A 27,569-nucleotide genomic window follows, 5' to 3' on the forward strand; every position below is an offset into this window, starting at 1 on the left:
ATTCATAAGGTTTTCACTGGCTAACACTTTTCAGAAGTAGATTGCCAGGTCCTTCTTCCTAGTCTGTATTAGTCTGGAAGCTCAGCTGAAACCTGTCCTTCATGGGTGACCCTGCTGGTATCTGAATACCAGTGGCATAGCTTCCAGCATCACGGCAACACGCAAGCCCCCAGTACGACAAACTGACAGACATGTGGGGACACTCCAGTAGAGCATAATCAACAGCATTCGTGAACTATTCAGTTTGAAATACGGTTTGAGAATTTTCAGGTAATGGAAGCTGTGCTGGTAGCAATAAATTGAGGGGGTTTGGAGATTATGGTTAAAAAAGAATAACATCTCTTTGGACTCGAAGGGTTCAGAGAACCAGATGAACTCTGAAAGCTAAAGAATTGAAATGACATCTGAGCCTACCAAGAAAATAACTATAAAATCAAAATCTATGATGTATACCTCATGGAGAGATGGAACAAGAATCATACAGCAAGCCTTATAAATACTTGCTAGCATAAACTGTACTTTTCTTTATTCCTCCATATTCAAAAGGTGACTGAGGTTCTCCGTAAACAGAATGGGATAAAAAAAAAAAAGCATTGGGAAGAGTTTTGAAAGACAAGAATTAAAATTCAAATAGCTAATAGGTCTTCCTTTACTTCATTTTACAGAGAAACCATCTATGGGAGGATGTGGTATTTCACTTCAGACTTCTCCAGGGGTGACACTGCATACACTAAGTTAGCTCTGGATCGGCACACTGACACTACCTATTTTCAAGAGCCATGTGGGTACGTGGATTAGACTTTTACAGAATGGGATCTTTACATGTGATGGTCTCAAATAGTTTCTTAATCACTTCCTCTTCTATCTGAACCAAGATCATATCTGGCTGCTGCTTATTTGTATGACTATTTCTTTCTGTTCTCCTAGAAACATCATTTTGAGATATCCTGGCTCAGTCTTCTTTAGACTCATGGGCATAAACATTTAAAAAATGATTGAAAATCCACCTTAGTAGATAAATGGAATCTTAATTTTATTGAATTTACATTTTTTCTCAAAGTAATTACAGTATAAATAACTTACCAAAAAAGTATTGGTTAACTATTAGTTTTGGAATTTGTACAGTTTTCTTGCATTCTGTTATTATCATACTGCAAAGAGTTCAGTCTTGCAAATAAAGCTGCTTTAGGTATGGTATTAAGAGGAATTTGAATCAGATTTACAAGAAATTGGAGAGAAGGAATGATTGAAAAATATCCCTTTTCACATGGAATCAGAGGCTATTGAGCCAAAATGTTATACGCCGTACTTAATCTTACTACCATTTGCCACTTTCTACAGGCACCTTTATGGTTGTTATGTTGTTGTTGTTGGTACTGCCTCTGAATATAGATGATGAGCCCGAGGTGCAGAGATTAGTAAAGTGAGTGCACATATGGATTTATAAAGACAGCATGAGAGGGTGATAATATGCAGTTGATTGTGGTTGCATTGATTTCCTTTATGAGTTTGGAATTGAATATTTGGTTCAAGGGAGAAAGAATAAAGCAACTTCTAGAGATCCTGCTCAATTTTATAGAAATATGGAGACACCAACAACCCTACATTCTCATTCTAGGGGATACAGAAGGAAGAAAGAGGAAATGAGATGAGAAGGAGCTGGACAGGGGTTGAAGTTAAAATACTGACTCAGTCTTCCTCTCCAAAGACCACAAGCAACTATCCGTGCCTTTATTTTAACCCTTTCTAAACAATGGCAAGGACCGAGTAGATTAGCAATATATCAACGATGGTTAAGAGTTCAGGCTATGGCATCAACCACATCTGAATTTGCATCCCAGTTTGAACATTTTTTTTTGAACATTTATTAGCTATGTGATCTTGAACAAGTTAGTTAACCTCTCTCTGCCTCAGTTTCCTTATCTGTAAAGTAGAAATATTAATAGAACCAATTATTAGTATTTTTCCTCCTATACCTCTGGCCATTTTTCTTCACCTCCTTTGCTGGCCTATTTTCCTCTGTGCATGTGCTAAATCTTGTTGTTCCTCAGAGTTTTCTCTTTGTCCTTTTCTTAACTTGAAGTGATCTCTCCAAATGACTTCTTCCATGCTTTTGGCTTTAGCTATCTCCTACAGACAACTACAAAGTCTATATCCTTAGTTTGACCTGTCTTCTGAGTTAAACATCTTTAGCTGGCTATGAAATAATCTTGATTTGGAAGTTTCACAGAAAGTTCAACGTGGCCACAACTGACCTTTATCATTTTAATTGTATTTATGTAAGGTTTTTCTTGATTGTATTCCTTCCAGTTTTCTTTATGTTTGTAATTTAATTTCCTTTGTTGTTTACTCTTTTCCTTTTTTCTTATTTTTGCTTATTTGTTTCAATTACTGTTAATTTTATTTCCCCTTGTTAATTTGAAAGTTCTGCTTTAGTTTTCCAGTCCATTAATGGTCACCTTCCTTTTTTTGTTAACGTATTCGGACATATGACTCAACTAGTTCAGCATGCTCTTAAACTGAACTTCCTCCTCAACCTCATTACCATCCAGTTGCTCTTCTGCCTGTATTCTCTGCCTTAGAAAATTGCATTATCGTCCATAAAGTGGCCCAAGTGAAAAACCTGGACTCATCCTAGATTTCTGCGTGTCCCTGATCCTTTACATTTAATCAATTTAATCAAAACATTTCTTTATACAACACCTCATTAGAATAGATCATTCCTTTCTTTTTGGCCCCAGTGTATCTTATACGGGTGTCCCTGGGTGGTGCAAACAATTAACACGTTGGGCTGCTAACTGAAAAGTTGGAGGTTTGAATCTACCCAGAGGCACCTTGAAAGAAAGACCTGGCCATCTACTTCCAAAAAATCAGCCACGGAAAACCCTATGGAACACAGTTGTACTCTGACATACATGGGGCTGCCGTGAGTCGTGATTGACCCCACGGCACCTGGTGGTGGTGATATCTTGTATACAAATTTATTATAGTACCTATCTTTTTTATTGGTACTTATTTCTCCATTTCTTCCTATTAAACTGTAGACTCCTTTAAAACAGAAATTGTATCTTATTCATGCCTATATTTCTAGAGCCTGGCATATGTAAGTTTCAATGCATATTGAATGTGTTTGGCAGAAACCTCTATTGGCATTAATATTTCAAACCACAGAAAAACTACAACTGGCTATTAGTGGAAAACAATTAAGAAGTGAGATTTATTTCTTCATGAAAAGAAAATGACACAAGTAAATTCAGTAGCAATTTCATATATAATTTTCTAGAATTTTGAAATGTTCTCTTTCTCCATTGAACAGAAGAAATTTACTCTTTTTCCTCTTTAGCATTCAAGTGTTTCACTGTCTTAAGCATGAAGGAACAGGTGGCAGGACACTACTAGTAGATGGATTCTATGCAGCAGAGCAGGTACTTCAAAAGTCTCCTGAGGAATTTGAACTCCTCAGCAAAGTGCCGTTGAAGCATGAATATATTGAAAATGTTGGAAAGTGTCACAACCACATGATTGGGGTTGGGCCAGTCTTAAATATCTACCCATGGAATAAAGAGCTGTATTTGATCAGGTGAGTACCAAAGAAATATCCCCCAGTGTAATGTATTTACCAAATCTCAGCCTGTTAATCTAATGAAAATCGCTAAAATCCTTATATCTGCAACATTTAATCTTGGTATTCCATAGCTTTTTCTTAGAGCACAATTTCTATTCTTATTATCATTCCTATGGACCAGGCAGTGTTTCGTTCTGTTGTACATAGGGCTGTTGTGAGTCAGAACTGAGCCAGTGGCACCTAACAACAACAACATGGAATAATAAATAGTCCAACAGCCAAGGAATACTATATTTGGGGGCCACATATTTGTGGCAGTATTTAAAAGTGAAACCATGATTAAAATAAAAACATTTATTAAATTGCCCTCAGTGACCAAATAGGTAGGGTACTCAAAGATAGTTATAAAAAAAAATAACTAATGATGATGAGTACTTGAGAAAAAATAAGTCAGGGAGGGAAATATGAGGTGCAGGGGCAGGATAGAGGTGGCTGGAAAATTAGTTTGTCGTACTGCAAAGAGCATAGTCTTTGTAATCAGGAAGTTCAGTGTTCATTGTGAAATCCTGGCTGCCACGGCCTGGCACAAGTCACTTAGTCTGCAGGCCCTGAGTTTCCAGTTAAGATAATAATAGGCTACTTTATACCCAGTTGTAAAGATAAAAATTAATTGCTGCCCCTGCCTTTGCTGCTGGCTTATAGTAGGAACTACATAAATAATTCACTTCCCCCAGATACATTCCTCTGGGAAACCCTCTTCAGTCATCTCTGTATCCCCATTGCCTAGAACAAAGAGTGAGTGCTAAATATTTTTTCTAACATTTTACTATAAACATTTTTAAATATCTAGAAAAGTTTAAGGCATTTTACAGGGAAAACTCATAGACCTACCACCAAGATTCTACCATTAAGAAATTACTATACTTGGCTTTATTATCTATCGACCATTCATATATCTTCTTTTCTGAAGTGTCTGGTTAAATATTTTGCCCATTTTTTAATTGGGTGTCTTTTTCTTACTGAGTTGAAGTCCTTTATATGTCTTGGTTAACAATTCTTGCCTGATGTATATTTTGTGAATATTATCTTTCAGTCTGTGGCTTGCCTATTTACTTTTTCAATGGTGTCTTTTGATGAGCAGAAATTTTTAGTTTTGATGAAATGTAATTTATGGGTTTTTTTCTTTAATGTTCATCGTTTCTGTGACCTGTTTAAAAAACCTTTGACTACCCCTAAGACATGATGATATTCTCCTGTTTTCTTCTAAAGATGTTATAGTTTTAGCTTGTACATTTAGGTCTATGATCCATCTCAAATTACTTTCTAGTATGTTGTGAGGCAGGGGTTGAAGTTCATTTTTATGCATATGAATACCCAGGTAGTATAGTGCCGTTTGTTTAAAAGACCTACTTTCCCCCCATCGGATCACCTTTTTATTTCTGTCACAATTCAAATGACCATATAAATGTGGGTTTAGTTCTGGGCTCTCTGTATAGATTATTCCATTTATCTATTTGTGCATCCTTATGATTAATCGACACTGTCTTGGTCATTATGGGTTTACAGTAATTCTTGAAATCAGTGTAAGTTTTTCAACTTCGTTCTTCTTTTTCAAGATTGCTTTGGATATTCTAGATCCGAGGTCTGCAAACTTTTCTGTAAAGGGCCAGATAGTAAATATTTTGGGTTTCGAAGGCCATGCACCCTCTCTTGAAAATACTCAACTCTTCCACTGTAGCACAAAAGTAGCCACAGACAATACATACATTAATGGGTGTGACTGCGTTCTAATAAAACTTTATTTACAAAAACAGGTAGCAGGCTAGATTTGGCTTTTGGGCCACAGTTTGTCAGCCTCTGTTCTATATCCTTTACATTTTGATATAAATTTTGCAATCAGATTGTCATTTTTTATGAAAAAGCTTGTTTTGGATTAATGATTGGGATTGCTTTTGTATCTAAGATCATTTTGATGAGAATTGACAAAATAACAGTTTTGAGTCTTCCAGCCCATGAACATGATCTATCTCTCCAATTATTTATGTCCTGTTTAATTTCTCTCAATAGTGTTTTGTAGTATTGAGGATACAGATCTCATACATGTTTTAAACTTATATTCCTAAGTTTTTTTGTGTGTTTTTGATGGTATTTTAAAATAAATTTTAATGTTATTTTCCAGTTGTTTGCTGCTAGTATGTAAAAACACAATTGATTTTTTAAAGTAACATTGTATCCTGCAAACTTGCTAAAGTCATTTATCTCTAGGAGTTTTTGTTGTGGTTGTTTGATTGTTTTAAATTTCTTGTCATTTTCTATGTAGACAATCATGTTGTCTGTGAGTAGGGACAGCTTTATTTTTTCCTTTCTGATCTGTATGCCTTTTACTTGTTTTTCTTGCCTTATTGCACTGACTAGCACCTCCAGCACTATATTGAGTAGGACTGATGAGAGAAAACACCTTTGCCTTGTCCCCAGTCTTGGGATGAAAGTGTTCAATATTCACTATTAAATATGATGGTAGCTGTAGGTTTTTTTGGTAATGCCCTTTATCAGATTAAAGAATTTCTTTTCTATTCTTAGATTGCTGAGGTTTTTTTTTTAAATATGAATACATATTTAATTTTAATAAATGCTTTATATGCATTTATCTATGTAAGTAATCATGTGAATTTTGTTATTCTGTTTATATGATGAATTACATTGATTGATTTCAATTGTTAAACCAACCTTGCACTCCTAGGATAAACCCTACTTGGTCATGATGTATTACTACACACACATACACACACACACACACACACATTTACTTATGTACACATGTGCGTGTGTGCGTGTATGTATATATGTGTGTGTATGTTATTGTTAGTTGCCATCGAGTTGATTCCAACTCATGATGACCCCATTTGTACAGAGTAGAACTGCTCCATAGGGTTTTCAAGGCTGTGACCTTTCAGAAGCATATTGCTAGGCAGTCTTTCAAGGCACCTCTGAGTGGGTTCAGACAATCAACCTTTCTGGGATGAGGGAGAGTACCGAAAGAAGAACAAACCAGGAAGGGGTTTAGACCTCGAAGAGTGATTCACCTACTAGACAGCAGAGAAGTTCTCTGGTTTGGCCAGGCAAGAGCTGGTCTGGAGTTGCTGGACAAACAGTAGAAAACCTTGCCAAGTGTAGATGTGGGAGCAGGCAATCAACAGCTAGTGGCATAAGCACGCAGGAGTCCAAGTGCTAGTGCGTAGAGGAGGCCTTCAGAGCACACAGGTTGCATAGGTTGGAGGTGAGAGGGGTTCCGTGCATGACCCTTAGGACTGTAGGAGGCTGCATACAGGGTGTGTGGGAAATCTGGTTTACCGTGTCAAGAGGGCTGTGCAAGGGTTATAACCAGGCTGAGGCTACAAGGCTGCAGAGGGACTGTATCCTGGGTCCAGTGGCTGGGGCAGGCTCTGCTAGGTATCCTCACACCCACACCATCAACCCCTGGCACATGATGAAAAATTGTAGGAAACCTCTTCTTTCTGCAATGTCCTTCCAGCTCCGTCTACTAAGAAAGATGAACATAATTCTCACTATAAAGGAGGAATGCTTAAAGGAATTCCAGTGTTTATCACAGAGCATTGATGGAGAAGTGCATTTGGAGTTTAGAGTCAGTAAATTGATAACATACATATATATACATAACTGGTTTTGTTTTAATAGTATTGTGTTGAAAATTTATTGCATCTAGGTTCGTGAGAGATACTGGTTTGTAACTTTTTCTTATAAGGAGTTTGTCATTTTTGATATTACGTTTATGCTGGCTTCATAAAATTCTGGTTTACCAAAGACTTTGGGTAGTATTTGTGTTATTTCTTCCTTAGATGTCTGCTAGAATTCACCAGGGAAATTCTCTTGGGATGCATTTTACTTTGTGGGAAGGTTTTAGATAATCAATTCAAATTTTTACATAGATCTAGAGCTAGTAAGATTTTATGTTTCATCTTTAGTTAGTGGTTTCTTTGAAGAAATATGTCCATTTTATCTAAGTTGTCAAATTTGTGGTCATAAAATCATTCATAATATTATCTTAGTATCTATAGATACTATATTGATATCAGATTATTGATAATAGTATTTTTGCTCTTTTTTTCTTGTTCAGTCTAGCTGGGGGTTTACCAATTTTGTTGGTCATTTTCTTTGAAAATCACCTTTTTGTTAATTTTCTCCATTTTGTGCTTGTTTCTATTTCATTGATTTGATTTCTGCTCTTATTTTTATTATCACTTTCTTTCTATATACTTTAGGTTTAACTTATTCTTGTTTTTCTACCTCCCTATGGAGCCCTGCTGGTGCAGTGGTTAAGAGCTATGGCTGCAAACCAAAAGGTCAGCAGTGCAAATCTGCCACATGGTCCTTGGAAACCCTATAGCGCGGTTCTACTCTGTCTTATAGGGTCTCTGTGAGTCGAAATCAACTCGAAAGCAATGGGTTTTTGTTATTAGAGTAGAACCAAGGAACTCTGGTTGCACAGTGGTTAAGCAGTCAGCAGCTAACCGAAAGGCTGGTAGTTCAAACTCACCAGCCACTTCCTGGAAGAAAAATGTGGTAGTCTGCTTCTGTAAAGATCACAGCCTTGGAAATGCTATGGGGGGCAGTTCTGCTCTGTTCCATAGGATCATAGCAAGTCAAAATCAACTTGACGGCAAAGAGCTTGTTTTTTTTTTTTTTCCTCAGGTAGAACCTTAGGTTGTTGGTTTTACACATTTAGTCTTTTCTAATATAAGCATTTAAAGCTGTATTTTTACCTTTACACCTTTTTTAAGCTTTACCACACACTAATTTATGTTTTATTTTCATGATCATTAAGTACAAAATATTTTCTTTCTCTTACATTTTCTTGTTAACCATGTATTAATGAGAAGTATGTTCTTTAACAGGGCTGAATTAAGATATATGGGGCCCTAAGCACTGATAATCTGTAGTGTCCCCTCCTCCGCTTGTTCACGCATTCAAACAGGATATGTGAGTTATGTATATACATACATATGTGCGTGCGTGCACACGTGTGCATATGTGTTTTAGCTATCCATGATGTAACTTCTTTTTAAATATTAGCAATTAAACAGAAAAGTGGCATATGCCATTTTAGCAGAGTGGGATGAACTGGATTATAAAATTTTGAATGGGTGAATGTACCAAGAGTTAGACTCAACAGTTCACCCCACCTCTTGTTTATTAGAAAGAAATAGTATACTTCCAAGAGACCCACCGAGATAAGGAGCTTCAGTTTCACTGGAGGGGACCGTAGAAGACATATGTTGATGAAGGTGTTGAAGTGGTAGGGGCCTCATAGCTTAAACAACCTTGAGTGTGAACACCCTCATGACCCTGTGTGAACTGTATTTCTGGCCGACACCTTCTCAAGCACTGGAGCTGGGATCAGTTTCATTCGGTGCCCTGCCAGTTCCCTCCCACTGAGGTGCTCACTTTTCCTGGTGTCCTATCTGCTTGACATCTATGGGTATTTGCTTTGGGCAGTTGGTGCCCCTGTTTTGTTCATACCCTGAGCACGTGCTTACCTTGCTTATTGGGTAATCCATCCCTGTTCTTCAATATCCAAATATTTGAGATTTTTCTAGGTATCTTATTGATTTATAATTCAATTCCATTGTTGTCAGAAAACATATTCTGTAATATTTTAATTTTTTTCCATTTATTGTACCCTGGGGTTTGGCCCAGAAGATGGTCTGTCTTGGTGAACAGACCATGAACACATGAAGAGATATACATGTGTTTTGCATTTGCTCGGTGTACTGTTTTCTAAACATCACTTAGGTCAAAGGCATTCGATAGTATGAGTTGGTATTCTGTGTCCTTTCTGATTTGTCTAGTTGTTTTGTCAACCGATAAAAAAACAGTGATAAGATATGCAACTAATTATTGTGCCTTTATCTTTTTCTTCTTTTAATTCTATCAGTTCTTGGTTCGTGTATTTCCAAGATCTGTTATTAAGTGCATACATCTTGATGATCATTGTGTCCTCCTGATGAAATGACATTTTGTCACCATGAAATATCCCTCTTTAAGTTTACTTTGAAGCCTATTTTATTTGATATTAATACAGCTGCTTCAAATTTCTTATCCTTCCTCCTGTAAAACGGCATAGCTTCCAGCACCACAGCAACACACAAACCCCCACCGTATGAAAACTGACATAGTAGACAGGTTTCAGCTGAGCTTCCAGAATAAGACACAGTAGGAAGAAGGAACTAGCGGTCTTTGTTGTTGTTGTTAGGTGCCGTCGAGTCAGTTCCCACTCATAGTGACCCTATGCACAACAGAACGAAAAACTGCCCAGTCCTGCGCCATGCTTAAAATCATTGTTATGCTTGAACTCATTGTTACAGCCACTGTGTCAATCCACCTCATTGAAGGTCTTCCTCTTTTCTGCTGACCCTGTACTCTGCCAAGCATGATGTCCTCCTCCAGGGACTGATCCTTCCTGACAACACATCCAAAGTATGTAAGACACAGTCTCACCATCCTTGCCTCTAAAGAGCATTCTGGCCGCACTTTTCCAAGACAGATTTGTTCCTTCTTTTGGCAGTCCATGCTATATTCAATATTCTACACCAACACCACAATTCAAAGGCATCAACTCTTCTTCAGTCTTCCTTATTCATTATCCAGCTTTCACGTCCATACGATGTGATTGAAAATACCATGACTTGGGTCAGGCGCACCTCAGTCTTCAGGGTGACATCTTTGCTCTTCAACACTTTGAAGAGGTCCTTTGCAGCAGATTTACCCAATGCAATGCATCTTTTGGTTTCTTGACTGCTGCTTCCATGGCTGTTGATGGTGGATCCAAGTAAAATGAAATCCTTGACAACTTCAATCTTTTCTCCATTTATCACGATGCTGCTCACTGGTCCAGTTGTGAGGATTTTTGTTTTCTTTATGTTGAGGTGTAATCCATACTGAAGGCTGTGGTCTTTGATCTTCATTAGTAAGTCCTTCAAGTCCTCTTCACTTTCAGCAAGCAAGGTTGTGTCATCTGCATAACAGGTTCTTAATGAGTCTTCCTCCAATCCTGATGCCCCGTTCTTCTACATATAGTCCAGCGTCTCGGATTATTTGTTCAGCATACGGATTAAATAGGTATGGCGAAAGAATACAACCCTGGCGCACACCTTTCCTAACTTTAAACCAATCAGTATCCCCTTGTTCTGTCCAAACAACTGCCTCTTGATCTATATAAAGGTTCCTCATGAGCACATTTAAGTGTTCTGGAATTCCCATTCTTCGCAGTGTTATCCGTAGTTTGTTATGATCCACACAGTCGAATGCCTTTGCTTAGTCAATAAAAAACAGGTAAACATCCTTCTGATATTCTCTGCTTTCAACCAGGATCCATCTGACATCAGCAATGATATCCCTGGTTCCACGTCCTCTTCTGAAACTAGCCTGAATTTCTGGCAGTTCCCTGTCAATATACTGCTGCAGCTCTTTTTGAATGATCTTCAGCAAAATTTTGCTTGCGTGTGATATTAATGATATCGTTCTATAATTTCAACATTCGGTTGGATCACCTTTCTTGGTAATAGGCATAAATGTGTATCTCTTCCAGTCAGTTGGCCAGGAAGTTGTCTTCCATATTTCTTGGCATAGACAAGTGGGCACCTATGGTGCTGCCTCTGTTTGTTGAAACATCTCAGTGGATATTCCATCAATTCCTGGAGCCTTGTTTTTTGCCAGTGCCTTCAGAGCAGCGTGGACTTCTTCCTTCATTACCATCGGTTCCTGATCATATGCCACCTCTTGAAATGTTTGAATATTGACTCATTCTTTTTGGTATAATGACTCTGTGTATTCCTTCCATCTTCTTTTGATGCTTCCTGCGTTGTTTAATATTTTCCCCATGGAATCCTTCACTATTGCAACTCGAGCCTTGAATTTTTTCTTCAGTTCTTTCTTGAGAAACACCGAGCGTGTTCTTCCCTTTTGGTTTTCCATCTCCAGCTCTTTGCATATGTCATTATAATACTTTACTTTGTCTTCTCGAGAGGCCCTTTGAAATCTTCTGTTCAGTTCTCTTACTTCATCAATTCTTCCTTTTGCTTTAGCTGCTCGACGCTCAAGAGCAACTTTCAGAGTCTCCTCTGACATCCATCTTGGTCTTTTCTTTCTTTCCTGTCTTTTCAGTGGCCTCTTGCTTTCTTCATGGATGATGTCCTTGATGTCATTCCACAACTCGTCTGGTCTTCAGTCACTAGTGTTCAATGCGTCAAATCTATTCTTGAAATGGTCTCTAAATTCACATGGGATATACTTAAGGTCATATTTTGGCTCTCATGGACTTGCTCTGATTTTCTTCAGTTTCATCTTGAACTTGCATACGAGCAGTTGATGGTCTGTCCCACAGTCGGCCCCTGGCCTTGTTCTGACTGATGATATTGAGCTTTTCCATTGTCTCTTTCCACAGATGTAGTCAATTTGATTTCAGTGTGTTCCATCTGGCGAGGTCCATGTGTATAAGTCACCTTCTATATTGGTGAAAGAAGGTATTTGCAATGAAGAAGTCGTTGGTGTTGCAAAATTCTATCATTCAATCTCCAGCATTGCTTCTATCACCAAGGCCATATTTTCCAACTACTGATCCTTCTTCTTTGTTTCCAACTTTTGCATTCCAATCGCCAGTAATTATCAATGCATTTTGATTGCATGTTCAATCAATTTCATACTGCAGCAACTGATAAAAATCTTCTATTTCTTCATCTTTGGCCCTAGTGGTTCATGCATAAATTTGAATAATAGTCATATTAACTGGTCTTCCTTGTAGGCGTATGAATATTATCCTTTCACTGACAGCGTTGTACTTCAGGATAGATCTTGAAATGTTCTTTTTGACGATGAATGCAATGCCATTCCTCTTCGAATTGTCATTCCCAGCATAGTAGACTATATGATTGTTCAATTCAAAATGGCCAATGCCAGTCCATTTCAGCTCACTAATGCCTAGGATATCGATGTTTATGCGTTTCATTTCATTTTTGACGATTTCCAATTTTCCTAGATTCATACTTGGTACATTCCAGATTCCAATTATTAATGGATGTTTGTAGCTGTTTCTTCGCATTTTGAGTTGTGCCACATCAGCAAATGAAGGTCCTGAAAGCTTTACTCCATCCACCTCATTAAGGTCAACTCTACTTTGAGGAGGCAGCTCTTCCCCAGTCATCTTTTGAGTGCCTTCCAACCTGGGGGGCTTATCTTCCAGCGCTATATCAGACGGTGTTCCACTGCTATTCATAAGGTTTTCACTGGCTAATGCTTTTCAGAAGTAGACCGCCGGGCCCTTCTTTCTAGTCTATGTTAGTCTGGAAGCTCAGCTGAAACCTGTCCTCCATGGGTGACCCTGCTGGTATCTGAATACCAGTGGCATAGCTTCCAGCATCACAGCAACACACAAGCCCCCACAGTACGACAAACTGACTAAGACAGAGTAGGAAGAAGGAACTAGCAGTCTACTTCTGAAAAAAATTAGCCAGTGAAAACCTCATGAATAGCAGCAGAATATTGTCTGATATTGTGCCAGAGGATGAGCCCCTCAGGCTGGAAGGCACTCAAAAGATGACCAGGGAAGAGCTGCCTCCTCAAAGCAGAGGTGATCTTAATGACACGGATGGAGTCAACCTTTTGGGACCTTCATCTGCTGATGTGGCATGGCTCAAAATGAAAAGAAACAGCTGCAAACATCCATTAATAATCGGAACCTGAAATGTACGAAGTATGAATCTAGGAAAATTGGAAATCGTCAAAAATGAAATGGAACACATAAACATCAGTATCCTAAGCAGTAGTGAGCTGAAATGGACTGGCATTGGCCATTTTGAATTCGATAATCATATGGTCTACTACGCCATGAATGACAACTTGAAGAAAAATGGTGTTGCATTCATCATCAAAAAGAACACTCCAAGATCTATACTGTAGTACAGCACTGTCAGTGACAGGATAAGATCCATATGCCTACAAAGGAAGACAAGTTAATACGACCATTTTTCAAGTTTACACACCATCCACTAAGACCAAAGATGAAGAAATTGAAGATTTTTACTAACTTATGCGTTCTGAAATTGATCAAACATGCAATCAAGATGCATTGATAATTACTGGTGATTGGAATGCAAAAGTTGGAAACAAAGAAGGTTCAGTAGTTGGAAAATATGGCCTTGGTGGTAGAAACAATGCCAGAGATCACATGATAGAATTTTGCAAGACCAGCGACTTCTTCATTGCAAATACTTTTTTTCAACAACATAAACAGCAACTGTACATACAGACCTTGCCAGATGGAATGCACAGGAATCAAATTGACTACATCTATGGAAAGAGACAATGGTAAGCTCAATATCATCAGTCAGAACAAGGGTAGGGGCCGACTGTGGAACAGACCATCAGTTGCTCATATGCCAGTTCAAATTGAAGCTGACGAAAATTAGAACAAGTCCATGCGAGCCAAAGTATGACCTTGAGTAGATCCCACCTGAATTTAGAGAATGTCTCAAGAATAGATTTGATTCTTTGAACACTAATGAACACTAATGACCGAAGACCAGAGGAGCTGTGGAATGACATCATGAAGAAAGCAAGACGTCATTAGAAAGACAGGAAAGAAAGAAAAGACCTAAATGGATGTCAGAAGAGACTCTGAAACTTGCTGTTGAATGTAGTGTAGCTGAGGTGAAAAGGAAGAAATGATGAAGTAAAAGAGCTGAACAGAAGGTTTCAAAGCCTGGCTCAAGTAGACAGTAAAGTATTATAATGACATGGGCAAAGACCTGGAGTTAGAAAACCAAAAGGGGCATAAGGGCAAAGCCAACATGGCGCTATAGACAGAAGCACCATGCCATCCCTCTGCAGCAAAGACCCAAAAATCTAAGTGAAACAGATACAAATGTCAATCCTGGAACCCTAAGTACCAAATGAAGGAATAAAGAATTTGATCAAGCACCAAATGGAATAGAAATTGACAGAGAACAAGGAGAGCTACGGCCAGCTAACGTGTCCAAAATCGCCATCTTGGGCTAAAGCCACCAATGAACTCAGGCAGGGAGTACGTGAAGGCAACTCCACTGATCTCCCAGCAGGAGACAGAGCACCCAGCAACCAGGGATACATGCTTTCCCACCCCTCATCCCTCTTCCCTCTATGTGGCCTCTACTGCTTGCCAACTGGCCATGGTTGCTCAGCCAGAGAGACACTAGCTCACTGCCACCAGAGTCCACCCCACCCCCATCAGCTGGCCCCTTCAGCGCCACTTTTTTTGTTTATTTTTTTGGTTTGTATTTTTGTTTGTTTTTTGATACTTTTTTTTTTTTGGCTTTTTTGTTGTTGCTTCTCCCTCCCTTCCTTCCTTTCTGTTTTTTTTTTCTCTCTCCCTTCCTTCCTTTCCATTCTCCCACCCAGCTTGCTCTGTGTGCTGTGATCTTGACAGGCAGTGATCTTTTGGTTTGCTTTCTTTGCCCTTTTTTATTTTTTCTTCTTTTTTTCTGTTTCTTCTCTCTCCTTTCCTTTCTCCTGCCCACCCAGCCCTGTGCACCACCCCTGCCCCTTCTGGAGGAGCCGTGTTACACAGCTTGGTTGGAGAGTCACTGCCCTTAGCCTCCCTGGGTCTGCGCCACTGTCATCGACTGGCTCCTTCAGCACTATTTTACTTATTTATTGTTTGGTTGTTTGTTTTCTTTTTGTTGTTGTTGTTATTGTTTCTTCTCACTCTCTCCCTTCCTTTCTTTCCTTTCTTCTCATCCACTCAGCCTCATGAGCCACCCCCAACTTCTTAGTGGGCTGTGCTGTACTGCTCAGCTGGAGAGCCTCTGGCACACAGCCTTCCCAGGTCTGCGCCACTCCCACAGACTGGCTCCCTCAGTGCCATATTTTTTATTTTGCTTTATCTTTCCCGGTCTTCTTTTCCTTCTCCTTCCCACAGAGGCCCTGTACTGCCTCCAGTCCTTACTGATGAGTTGTGCCATGCCACATAGCGAGAGAGACATCAGCTTGCCACCACCCCAGAATTCCACCCCGCCCCCAAAGGCTGGCACCCCTACCACCATGTTTTTTTGTTGTTCTTTTTTAATTCTTTATTTTTGTATTTGATTGTTGGTTTCTTCTGTCTCTTTCCCCTCTTTCCTTTTTCCTACCCACCTAGCCCCATGTGCCACCCGTGCCACTTCTCAACAGGCTGAACCACACCACTAGGCTAGAAAGCCACCATCACAAGGCCTTGCAGGGTCTGCCCCACCCTGACCTGCTGAATCCTACTGCACCACCATTTTATTTACTTTTTTCTTTTCTTTTATTTTTACCTTTTCTTTTTAAATTTTTTTGCCTTTGTTTCTCTCTCTTTTCTTTCATCCACCCACTTAGCTCTGCACAGCACATCCTCTCCTTTCCTTCCTGCCTATCTGTACCATATGCCAGGTGCCACACCCCTGAGCAGTACCAACGCAGTCCACCAGACACCACCCTACACTACCCCTCAGCCTCACCCCATTGCCCCCAGTTTGGCCACAAACTACCTATCTCCACCTCCCTACCCCGCTGGACCCGCCCTGCTGCGCCACAGCTGAGTGACCAGTCCTGCCCACCTGGACAAGGTGGTGAAAAGTATCATGCCCACAGGCGAGCAACCAAGAAAATATGCCCAGCCCACCTGCCCAGACACAACCAAATAAAACAAAAAAGCAGGACAAAGCAATCAAATCTACAATCAATAAATGAAGAAAATAATTCCTGAATGTCCCAGAGACAGCAGACAATATCAAAACATATATAAAAAAGAGAGAGAGAGGATGGCTCCAGAAAGCAACCAAAATAAAATACCAGATGACCTTCTGCTAGAAGAAAAGGCACTGGAACTACCTGGCAGGGAATTCAGAACTCTAATATTCAATGTTCTCCAAGATGAAGGAAAATGCAGCAAAAATAAGGAAAACATAGACAAAATCATGGAAAAGACAGGTAAAACAATGGAAGAAATCAGCAAAATAATATGGGAACAAAATGTCAAAATAAAAAACAACTATAAATCATACAAAAATGGCAGTTACTAATCCAAAATATAAACAACAAGATTTCAGAAATGAGCAATGCAATAGAAAGTTTTAGGAGCAAATTTGAAACAATGGAAGACAGGCTGAGCAAAATTGAAGACAAATCCTTGGATACCACATTTGTTGAGTAAAAATCAGAGAAAAGAATGAAGAAACCCCGAGAACGATGCAGGATACAATCAAAAGCAAAAATTGTGTGTGATTGGAGTTCCAGAATGAGGAGAAAACGGAAAACACGAAGAGGATCATTGAAGATTTGCTGACAGAAAACTTTCCTAATATCATGAAAGATGAAAAACCGACCATCCAAGAAGCTCAACAAACTGCATATAGAATAGACCCCAAAAGAAAAACACCAAGACATATCGTAATCACACTCACTAAAACCAAAGACAAAGAAAGAATCCTGAGAGCAGCTTGAGAAAAACAAAGTCACATACAAAGGGGAAACAATAAGACTAAGCTCTGGTTACTCAGCAGAAACCATGCAGGCTAGAAAGCAGTGGGATGACTTATATAAAATCTTGAAAGAAAAAAACTGTGAACCAAGAATAACATGCCCTGCAAAATTCTCGCTCAGATATGATGGTGAAATTAGGAAAATTTCCAGATAAACAGAAGTAAGGGAATATGTAAAAACCAAACCAAACTTACAAGAATTATTAAAGAGAGTCCTTCAGTTAGAGAACCAACAACATCAGACAACGACCTGAATCTAGCACATAAGACAGCATCAGCCAGATACCAACCTAGGAAATGAACAGTCAAACATAAAACAAAACTCAAAAATTTACAACAGGGAGCCAGAGAGGTCAATCTGTAAATGACAACAACCTATAGAACTTTCAAATGGAAAGGAAGGCAAGGCATTATCAAGTAATAAAAGACTGGTTTAAACTTACAAAGATAAGGGTAAATTTCAAGGTAACCACAAAGAAAGTTAACAAACCTGCTCATCAAAATAAAGAAGAAAAACATAATGTCTCAGTAAACACAAAATTTACCAAAAAAAAAAAAAAGAAACAAAAACCACAAACAAAACGAATTTAGCACAGAAGAGTAAGAGGAACAAAGAAAACAGCAGCACTACAAAATGACAGCAATAAACACACTATCAAAAATCACACTGAATGTAAATGGCCTAAATGCACCCATAAAGAGACAGAGAGTGATAGAATGGATAAAAAAAAACCAGGACCTACCAATATGCTGTCTGCATGAGACACACCTTAGAAACAAAGACATAAATATATTAAAACTGAAAGGATGGAAAAATAGATATCAAGCAAACAGGAACCAAAAAAGAGCAAGAGTGGCAATACTAATCTCAGATAAAATGGACGTTAAAACAAAATCCACCATAAAAGATAAAGAAGGGCATTATGTATTGATTGAAGTGACAATCCACCGTGAACAAAAAACTGTAATAAATATCTATGCACCCAATGACGCGGCTCCAAAATGCATAAAAACTCTGACAGCACTGAAAAGAGAAATTTACAGTTCCACAATAATAGTAGGAGACTTCAACACACCACTCTCAGAAAAGGACAGAACATCTGGAAAGAAACTCAACAAAGATACAGGAGATCTAAAGGCCAAAATCAACCAACTTGACCTCATAGACATATATAGAACACTCCACCCTACAGCACCAAAGTACACATTCTTTTCCAACACGTGTGGAACATTATCCAGAATACACCATATCTTAGGCCACAAAGCAACCCTCAACAAAATCCAAAACATTGAGATAGTACAAAGTATCTTCTCTGACCAAAACACCATCAAAGTAGAAATTAATAACAGGAAGAGCAAGGAAAAAAGAAATCGAGTATGTGGAAACTGAATAGCACCCTGCATAAAAACCACTGGGTAATAGAAAAAATCAAACATTTCCTAGAATCAAAGGAGAATGAAAACTCATCTTACCAAAACTTTTGGGACATAGCAAAGACGGTGCTCAGGGTTAATTCATATCAATAGATGCACACATCAAAAAAGAAGAAAGGGACAAAATCAAAACATTAGCTACACAACTTGAACAAACATAAAGATAACAACAAAAGAAATAATAAAGATCAGAGCAGAAACAAATGAAATAGAGAATAGAAAAACAATAGAAAGAATCAACAAAACCAAAAGTTGGTTCTTTGAAAGGGTCAACAAAATCTACATAGGCCAAACTGACAAAAGAAAAACAGGAGAGGAAGCCAATAACCCAAATAAGAAATGAAATGGGGGACATTACAACAGACTCAACTGAAATAAGAAGGATCATAACAGAGTGCTCTGAAAAAATATACTCCAACAAATTTGAAAACCTGGAGGAAATGGACAAATTTCTAGAAACACACGCCCTACCCAAACTAACACAAACTGAAGTTGAAAATCTGAACAGACCCATAACAAGAAAAGAGATTTTAAAAGGCAACTAAAAAAAAAAACCCAGCACTGACCCAGATGGCTTTACTGGAGAATTCTACTAAACATCTGAGAATAGCTACACCAGTACTACCCAAACTATTTCAGAACATAGAAATGAAAGGGATACTTCCAAAATCTTTCTATGAAGCCAGCATAACCCTGACACTAAAACCAGGCAAAGACCCACAAAAACAGAAAATTACACAACAATATCTCTCATGAATATAGATGCAAAAATTCTCAGAAAATTCTAGCCAATAGAATTCAGCATCATATTGAAAAAATAATACACCATGACCAAGTGGGATTCATACCAGGTATGCAAGGATGGTTCTACATTAGAAAATCAATCAATGTAATCCACCACATACAAGAATCACATGATCATCTCAGTTGACACAGAAAAGGCATTTGACAAAGTCCAACACACATTCCTGATTTAAAAAAAATTCTCAATAAAATAGGTTTAGAAGGGTAATTCCTTAACATAATAAAGGGCATCTTTATACAAAACCAACAGCCAACATCATTCTTAATGGAGAGAGGCTAAAAATATTCCTTGAGAACAGGAACAAGACAAGATGCCCTTTGTTACCACTCCTATTTAACATTGTGCTGAAAGTCCTAGCTAGAGCAATAAGGCAAAAAAAAAGAAATAAAGGGCATCTGAATTGGTAAGGAAGAAGTAAAACTCTCCCTATTTGCAGATGATATGATATTACACAGAGAAAACCCAAAAGACTCCACGAGAAAACTACTGGAAATACTAGAAAGATTTGGCAGAGTAGCAAAATACAAGATAAGCAAACAAAATCAGTTAGATTCCTATACAGCAATAAAGAGAACTATGAAATGAAATCAGGAAAACAACACCATTTATAATAGCTGCTAAAAAAATAAAATACTTAGGAATAAATCTAAGCAGGGATGTACAATACCTATACAAAGAGAACTACAAAACACTAACTGTAAGAAACCAAAAGAGACCTACAAAAATGGAAAAACATACCATGCTCATGGATAGGTAGACTTAAAATTGTGAAAATGTCAATTTAACCCGACACAATCTACAAATACAATGCAACCCTGATCCAAATACCAACAGTATTTATTAAAGAGCTGGAAAAAAACTAAGCATTAACTGTATATGAAAAGGAAAGAGGCCCTGGATCAGTAAAGCATTACTGAAGAATAAAGTAGGACTCTCAATACCTGCCATTGGTCTTGTCGTTATTAGGTGCCATTGAGATGGTTCCAACTCATAGGGACCCTTTGTACAACAGAACGAAACACTGGTCCTCCGCCATGCCCACAATCATTGTTATGCTTGAGCCCATTGTTGCAGCCACTCTGTCAATCCATCTCGTTGAGGGTCTTCCCCTTTTCCACTGACCCTGTACTCTGCCAAGCGTGATGTCCTTCTCCAGGGACTGATCACTCCTGACAACATGTCCAAAGTATGTAAGACATAGTCTCACCATCCTTGCTTCTAAGGAGCATTCTGGTTGTACTTCTTCCAAAACAGGTTTGTTCGTTCGTTTATCAGTCCATGGTATCTTCAGTATTCTTCGCCAACACCACAATTCAAAGGCATCAATTCTTCTGTCTTCCTTATTCATTGTCCAGCTGTCACATGCATATGATATGATTGAAAATACCATGGCTTGGGTCAGGCGCACCTTAATCTTCAAGGTGACATCTTTGCTTTTCAACACTTTAAAGACGTCTCTTGCAGCAGATTTGCTCAATGCAATGTGTCTTAATTTCTTGACTGCTGCTTCCATGGGTGTTGATTGTGGATCCAAGTAAAATGAAATCCTTGACAACTTCAGTCTTTTCCCCATTTGTCATAATGTTGTTTATTGGTCCAACTGTGAGGATTTTTGTTTTCTTTTTGTTGAGGTGCAATCCATACTGAAGGCTGTGGTCTTTGATTTTCGTCAGTAAGTGCTTCAAGTCCTCTTCACTTTCAGCAAGCAAAGTTGTGTCATCTGCATATTGCAGGTGGTTAATGAGTCTTCCTCCAATCTTGATGCCCTGTTATTCTTCATATAGTCCAGCTTCTTGGATTATTTTCTCAGCATACAGATGGAATAGGCATGGTGAAAGAATACAACCCTAACACGCACCTTTCCTGACTTTAAACCAATCAGTATCCCCTTGTTCTGTCCAAACGACTGCCTCTTGATCTACAGGTTCCTCAAGAGCAGAATTAAGTGTTGTGGAATTCGCATTCTTCCCAATGTTATCCATAATTGGTTATGATTCACACAGTCGAATGCCTTTGCATAGTCAATAAAACATAGGTAAACATCTTTCTGGTATTCTCTGCTTCCAGCCGGCATCCATCTGACATCAGCAATGATATCCCTGGTTCGATGTCCTCTTCTGAATCCGGCCTGAATTTCTAACAATACCCTGTCGATATACTGCTGCAGCTGCTTTTGAATGATCTTCAGCAAAATTTTACTTGCATGTGATATTAATTATATTATTCAATAATTTCCACTTTCTGTTGGATCACCTTTCTTGGAATAAGCATAAATATGGATCTCTTCCAGTCAGTCGGCCAGGAAGCTGTCTTCCAAATTTCTTGGCATAGACAAGTGAGCACTTCCAGCACTGCATCTGTTTGTTGAAACATCTCAATGGATATTCCATCAATTACTGGAGCCTTGTTCTTTGCCAATGCCTTCAGTGCAGCTTGGACTTCTTCATTACCATCAGTTCTTGATCATATGCTACCTCTTGAAATGTTTGAACATCAACCAATTCTTTTTGGTATAATGACTCTGTGTATTCTTTCCGTCTTCTTTTGATGCTTCCTGAGCCATTTAATATTTTCCCCACGAAATCCTGCACCATTGCAACTTGAGGCTTGGATTTTTTCTTCAGTTCTTTCAGCTTGAGAAACGCCGAGCGTGTTCTTCCCTTTTGGCTTTCTATCTCCACCTCTTCGCACATGTTATTATAATACTTTGTCTTCTCGAGCCACCCTTTGAAATCTTACGTTCAGTTTTTTTACTTCATCATTTCTTTCTTTTGCTTTAGCTACTCTGTGTTCAAGAGCAAGTTTCAGAGTCTCTTCTGACATCCATTTTGGTCTTTTCTTTCCTGTATTTTTAATGACCTCTTGATTTCTTCATGGATGATGTTGGTGTCATTCCACAACTTGTCTGGTCTTTGGTCCCTAGTGTTTATTGTGTCAAATCTATTCTTGAGATGTCTCTAAATTCAGGTGGGATATACTCAAGGTTGTACTTTGGCAGTTCAAACCCACCAGGTGCTCCTTGGAAACTCTATGGGGCAGTACTTCTCTCTCCTATAGGGTTGCTATGAGTCGGAATCGACTCGATGACAATGGGTTTGGTTTTTATTTTTGTTTTTCAATAAATGTGAATAACAGTTGTATTAACTGGTCTTCCTTGTAGGCATATAGATATTATCCTATCACTGACAGCATTGTACTTCAGGATAGATCTAGAAATGTTCTTTTTGACAATTAATCCAACACCATTCCTCTTCAGGTTGTCATTCCTGGCAGAGTAGACCATATGATTGTCTGATTCAGAATGGCCAATACCAGTCCATTTCAGCTAGCTAATGCCTAGGGTATCGATGTTTATGTGTTCCATTTTATTTTTGACGATTTCCCATTTTCCTAGATTCATACTTCATACATTCCACATTCCGATTATTAATGGAAGCTTGCAGCTGTTTCTTCTCATTTTTAGTTGTGCCACATCAGCAAATGAAGGTCCCAAAAGGTTGACTGCATCCATGTCATTAAGGCCAATTCTACTTTGAGGAGGTAGCTCTTCCTCAGTCGTCTTTTGAGTGCCTTCCAACCTGGGTGGCTCATCTTCTGGCACTATATCAGACAATGTTCCGCTGCTATTCATAAAGTTTTCACTGGCTAATTCTTTTTAGAATTCGGCTACCAGATCCTTCTTCCTAGTCTGTCTTAGTCTGGAAGCTCGGCTGAAACCTGTCCACCATGGGTGACCCTGCTGGTATCTGAATACCTGTGGCATAGCTTCCAGCATCACAGCAACACATAAGCCCCCACAGTATGACAAACTGACAGACAGTATGGTTGCAAAGCTGAAACTTAAAAGAATTGATGGACGAGCACCACCAGGAGTGGAGCCTGTGGCTTAATTTGACCTACCTTAGAACCTACTATACAGCTAAGGTAGTGAAAACAGCCTGATCCTGGTACAAAGATAGACATATTGACCAATGGAACAGAATTGAGAACCCAGATGTAAATTCATTCACCTTCGGTCACCTGATTTTCGACAAAGGCCCAAAGTCCATCAAATAGGGAAAAGAGAGCCCTTTTAATAAATGGGAACCCTGGTGGCATAGTGGTTAAGAGCTATGGCTCCTAACCAAAGGGTCAGCCGTTCAAACCCACCGGGTGCTCCTTAGAAACTCTATGGGGCAGTTCTACTCTGTCCTGTAGGGTCGCTATGAGTCATAATTGACTCAAAGGCAACGGGTTTTGGTTTTGGTTTTCAGTAAATGGTGCTGGCAAAACTGGATGTCTGTCTGCAAAAAAAGAATGAAACAAGACCCATACCTCACATTGTACACAAAAACTAGTTCAAAGTGGATCAAATACCTAAATATAAAACCAAAAATTGTAAAGATCATAGAAGAAAAAATAGGGTCCATACTAGAGGCCCTAGTGCAGCACTAACAACATATAAACCATAACTAACAATACACAAACACCAGAAGATAAGCTAGATAACTGAGAGCTTCTAAAAATTAAACACTTGTGCTCAAGACTTCACCAAAAGGGTGAAAAAAAAAGAACCTACTGACTGGGAAAAAAAAATTGGCTACGACAAATCTGACAAAGGTCTAATCTCCAAAATCTACAGGAAAATCCAATACCTCTACAACAAAAAGACAAATAATCCAATTTAAAAAATGGGCAAAGGATATGAACAAGATGCTTCACCAAAGACAACCTTCAAGCAGCTAACAGATAGATACATAAAGAAATGCTCGTGATCACTAGCCATTAGAGAAATTGAAATCAAAACTACAATGAGATACTATCTCACCCCAGCATTAATGGCAAAATCAAAAAAAGCAGAAAATAACAAATGTTGGAGAGGCTGCGGGGAGGTTGGAACTCTTATGCACTGCTGATGGGAATTCAAAATGGTACAACCATTTTGGAAAATGATATGGCACTTCCTTAGAAAGCTAGAAATAGAAATACCATATGATCCAGCAATCCCACTCCTAGGATTATATCCTAGAGAAATAAGAGCCATCACATGAATAGACATATGCACACCCATGTTCATTGCATCCTTGTTCACAACAGCAAAAAGATGGAAACAACCTAGATGCCCATCAACAGATGACTGGATAAACAAACTATGGTATGTACACACAGTGGAGTACTGTGCAACAATAAAGAACAGTGATGAATCTGCAAAGCATCTCACAACATGGATGAATCTGCAGGGCATTATGCTGAGTGAAATAAGTCAATCACAAAAGAACAAATATTGTATGAGACCACTAGTATAAAAACTCATGAAAAGGCTTACACACAAAAAGAAACAATCTTTGATGGTCACGAGGGAGGGGAGGGGTGGGGATGGAAAAACACTAAATAGACAATAGATAAGTGGTAACCATGGTGAAGGGTACAAGAGTACACTATACTGGGAAAGCCAGTACAGCTTGTACAAGGCGAGGTCATGGAAGCTCCATAGAAACATCCAAACTCCCTGAGGGAACTAATTACTGGGCTTAGGGCTGTGGGGACCATGGTCTTGGGGAACATCTAGCTCAATTGGTATAACATAGTTTATAACGGAATTGTTCTACATTCTACTTCGGTGAGTAGCGTCTGGAGTCTTAAAAGCCTGTGAACAGCCATCTGAGATACTCCACTGGCCTCACCCCTTAGGGAGTAAAGAAAGCTAAAGATAGAAGGGAAAGATTAGTCCAGAGGACTAAAGGACCACATCTACCATGGCCTCCACCAGACTGAGTCCAGTACAACTAGATGGTGCCTGACTACCACTACTGACTGCTCTGACAGGGATCACTATAGAGGGTCCCAGACAGAGCTGGAGAAAATTTAAAACAAAATTCTAACTACAAAAAAAGACCAGACTTACTGGCCTGACAGACTGGAGAAACCGCAAGAGTATGGCCCCCAGACACCCTTATAGCTCAGTAATGAAGTCACTCCTGAGGTTCACCCTTCAGCCAAAGATTACATAGGCCCATAAAGCAAAACAAGACTTAAGGGGCACACCAGCCCAGGGGCAAGGACTAGAAGGCAAAAGGGCACAAGAAAGCTGGTAATAGGGAACCCAAGGTCAAGAAGGGAGAGTGTCGACATGTGGTGGGGTTGCTAACCAGTGTTATAAAACAATATGTGTACTGTTTAGTGAGAAGCTAGTTCTGTAAGCCTTCATGTAAAAGAAGATGGAAGGATTACACACAGTCACTGTACCAAAAAGAATTAGTTGACATTCAGTCATTTCAGGAGGTAGCATATGATCAAGAACCAATGATACTGAAGAAGTCCAAGGTGTACTGAAGACACTAGTGAAAAACAAGGCTCCAGGAATTGACGGAATACCATTTGAGATGTTTCAACAAACAGATGCAGCACTAGATGTACTCACTCATCTATGCTAAGAAATACAGAAGACAGCTACCTGGCCAACCAACTGAAAGAGATCCATATTTGTGCCTATTCCAAAGATAGGTAATCTAACTGAATGCAGAAATTATCAAACAATATAATTAATATCACATGCAAGTAACATTTTTTTGAAGATCTTTCAAAAGCAGTTGCAACGGTACATTGACAGGGAACTCCCTGAAATTCAAGCCAGATTCAGAAGAGGACGTGGAATGAGGGATATCATTGCTAATGTCAGATGGATCCTGGCTGAAAGCAGAGACTACCAGAAGGATGTTTACCTGTGTTTTATTGACTATGCAAAGGCATTCGACTGTGTGGATCGTAACAAATTATGGATAACGTTCCGAAGAATTGGAATTCCAGAACGCTTAGTTGTACTCATGAACTGTACATAGACCAAGAGGCAGTCGTTTGAACAGAACAAGGGGATACTGCATGGTTTAAGGTCAGGAAAGGTGTGCATCAGGGTTGTATCCTTTCGCCATACTTATTCAATCTGTATGCTAAGCAATAGACAAGTTGGGCTATATGAAGTTGAACAGGGCATCAGGAATGCAGGAAGATTAATTTACCTTCTGCGTTTTCCAGATGACACAACCTTACTTGAAGAGGACTCGAAGCAGTTACTAATGAAGATCAAAGACCACAGCCTTCAGTATGGATTACATATCAACATAAAGAAAACAAAAATCCTCACAACTGGACCAATGAGCAACATCATGATAAACGGAGAAAAGATTGAAGTTGTCAAGGATTTCATTTTCCTTGGATCCACAGTTAACAGCCATGGAAGCAGCAGTCAAGAAATCAAAAGACGTGTTGCATTGGGTAAATCTGCTGCAAAGGAACTCTTCAAAGTGTTGAAAAGCAAAGATGTCACTCTGAAGACTAAGGTGCACCTGACCCAAGCTATGGTATTTTCAATCACATCATATGCATGTGGAAGCTGGACAATGAATAAGGAAGACCAAAGAAGAGTTGACTCCTTTGAATTGTGGTGTTGGCGAAGAATATTGAATGTACCATGGACTGCCAAAAGAATGAACAAATCTGTCTTGGAAGAAGTACAACCAGAATGCTCCTTAGAGGCAAGAATGGCGAGACTGCATCTTACATACTTTGGACATGTTGTAAGGAGGGATGAGTCCCTGCAGAAGGACATCAGGCTTGGCAGAGTACAGGCTCAGCAGAAAAGAGGAAGACCCTACACGAGATGGATTGACGCAGTGGCTGCAACAATGAGCTCAAGCATAACAACGATTTTAAGGATGGCGCAGGACCGGGCAGTGTTTCATTCTGTTGTGCATGGGGTCGCTATGAGTCGGAACCGACTCGACGGCACCTAACAACAACAACCTTACTTGCTGAAAGTGAAGAGGACTTGAAGCACTTACGGATGAAGATCAAAGACTCCAGCCTTCAGTATGGACTATAAAAGGAAACAAAAACTCTCACAGCTGGACCAATAAGCAACATAATGATAAATGGAGAAAATATTGAAGTTGTCAAGGATTTCATTTTACTTGGATCCACAATCAACGCCCATGGAAGCGGCAATGAAGAAATGAAAAGATGCATTGCATTGGACAAATCTGCTGCAAAGGACCTCTTTAAAGTGTTGAAAAGCAAAGATGTCACCTTGAGGACTAAAGTGTACCTGACCCAAGCCATGGTGTTTTCAATCACCTCATATGCACGGAAAAGCTGGACAAAGAATAAGGAAGCCAAAGAAGAATTGATGCCTTTGAATTGTGGTTTTGCGAAGAATATTGAATATACCATGGAGTGCCAA

General features: G+C 39.1%; 1 protein-coding gene across 4 annotated transcripts in view; it reads left to right on the plus strand.

Annotated features, from left to right (window-relative positions):
* Window positions 1-27,569, plus strand: part of TMLHE (trimethyllysine hydroxylase, epsilon) — a 153,783-nt gene that overhangs the window by 109,460 nt on the left and 16,754 nt on the right. For 2 of the 4 annotated variants that reach the window (XM_049873166.1, XM_049873165.1), the window contains exons 5-6: window positions 666-785; window positions 3,344-3,580. In XM_049873166.1, coding sequence (XP_049729123.1) covers window positions 666-785; window positions 3,344-3,580 — 357 coding nt within the window. The remainder of the gene's footprint in view (window positions 1-665; window positions 786-3,343; window positions 3,581-27,569) is intronic. The other 2 variants (XM_049873167.1, XM_049873168.1) reach the window with 2 other exon arrangements.

The sequence above is a fragment of the Elephas maximus genome, chromosome X (assembly GCF_024166365.1).
Source record: "Elephas maximus indicus isolate mEleMax1 chromosome X, mEleMax1 primary haplotype, whole genome shotgun sequence".
Classification (NCBI taxonomy): Eukaryota; Metazoa; Chordata; class Mammalia; order Proboscidea; family Elephantidae; genus Elephas; species Elephas maximus.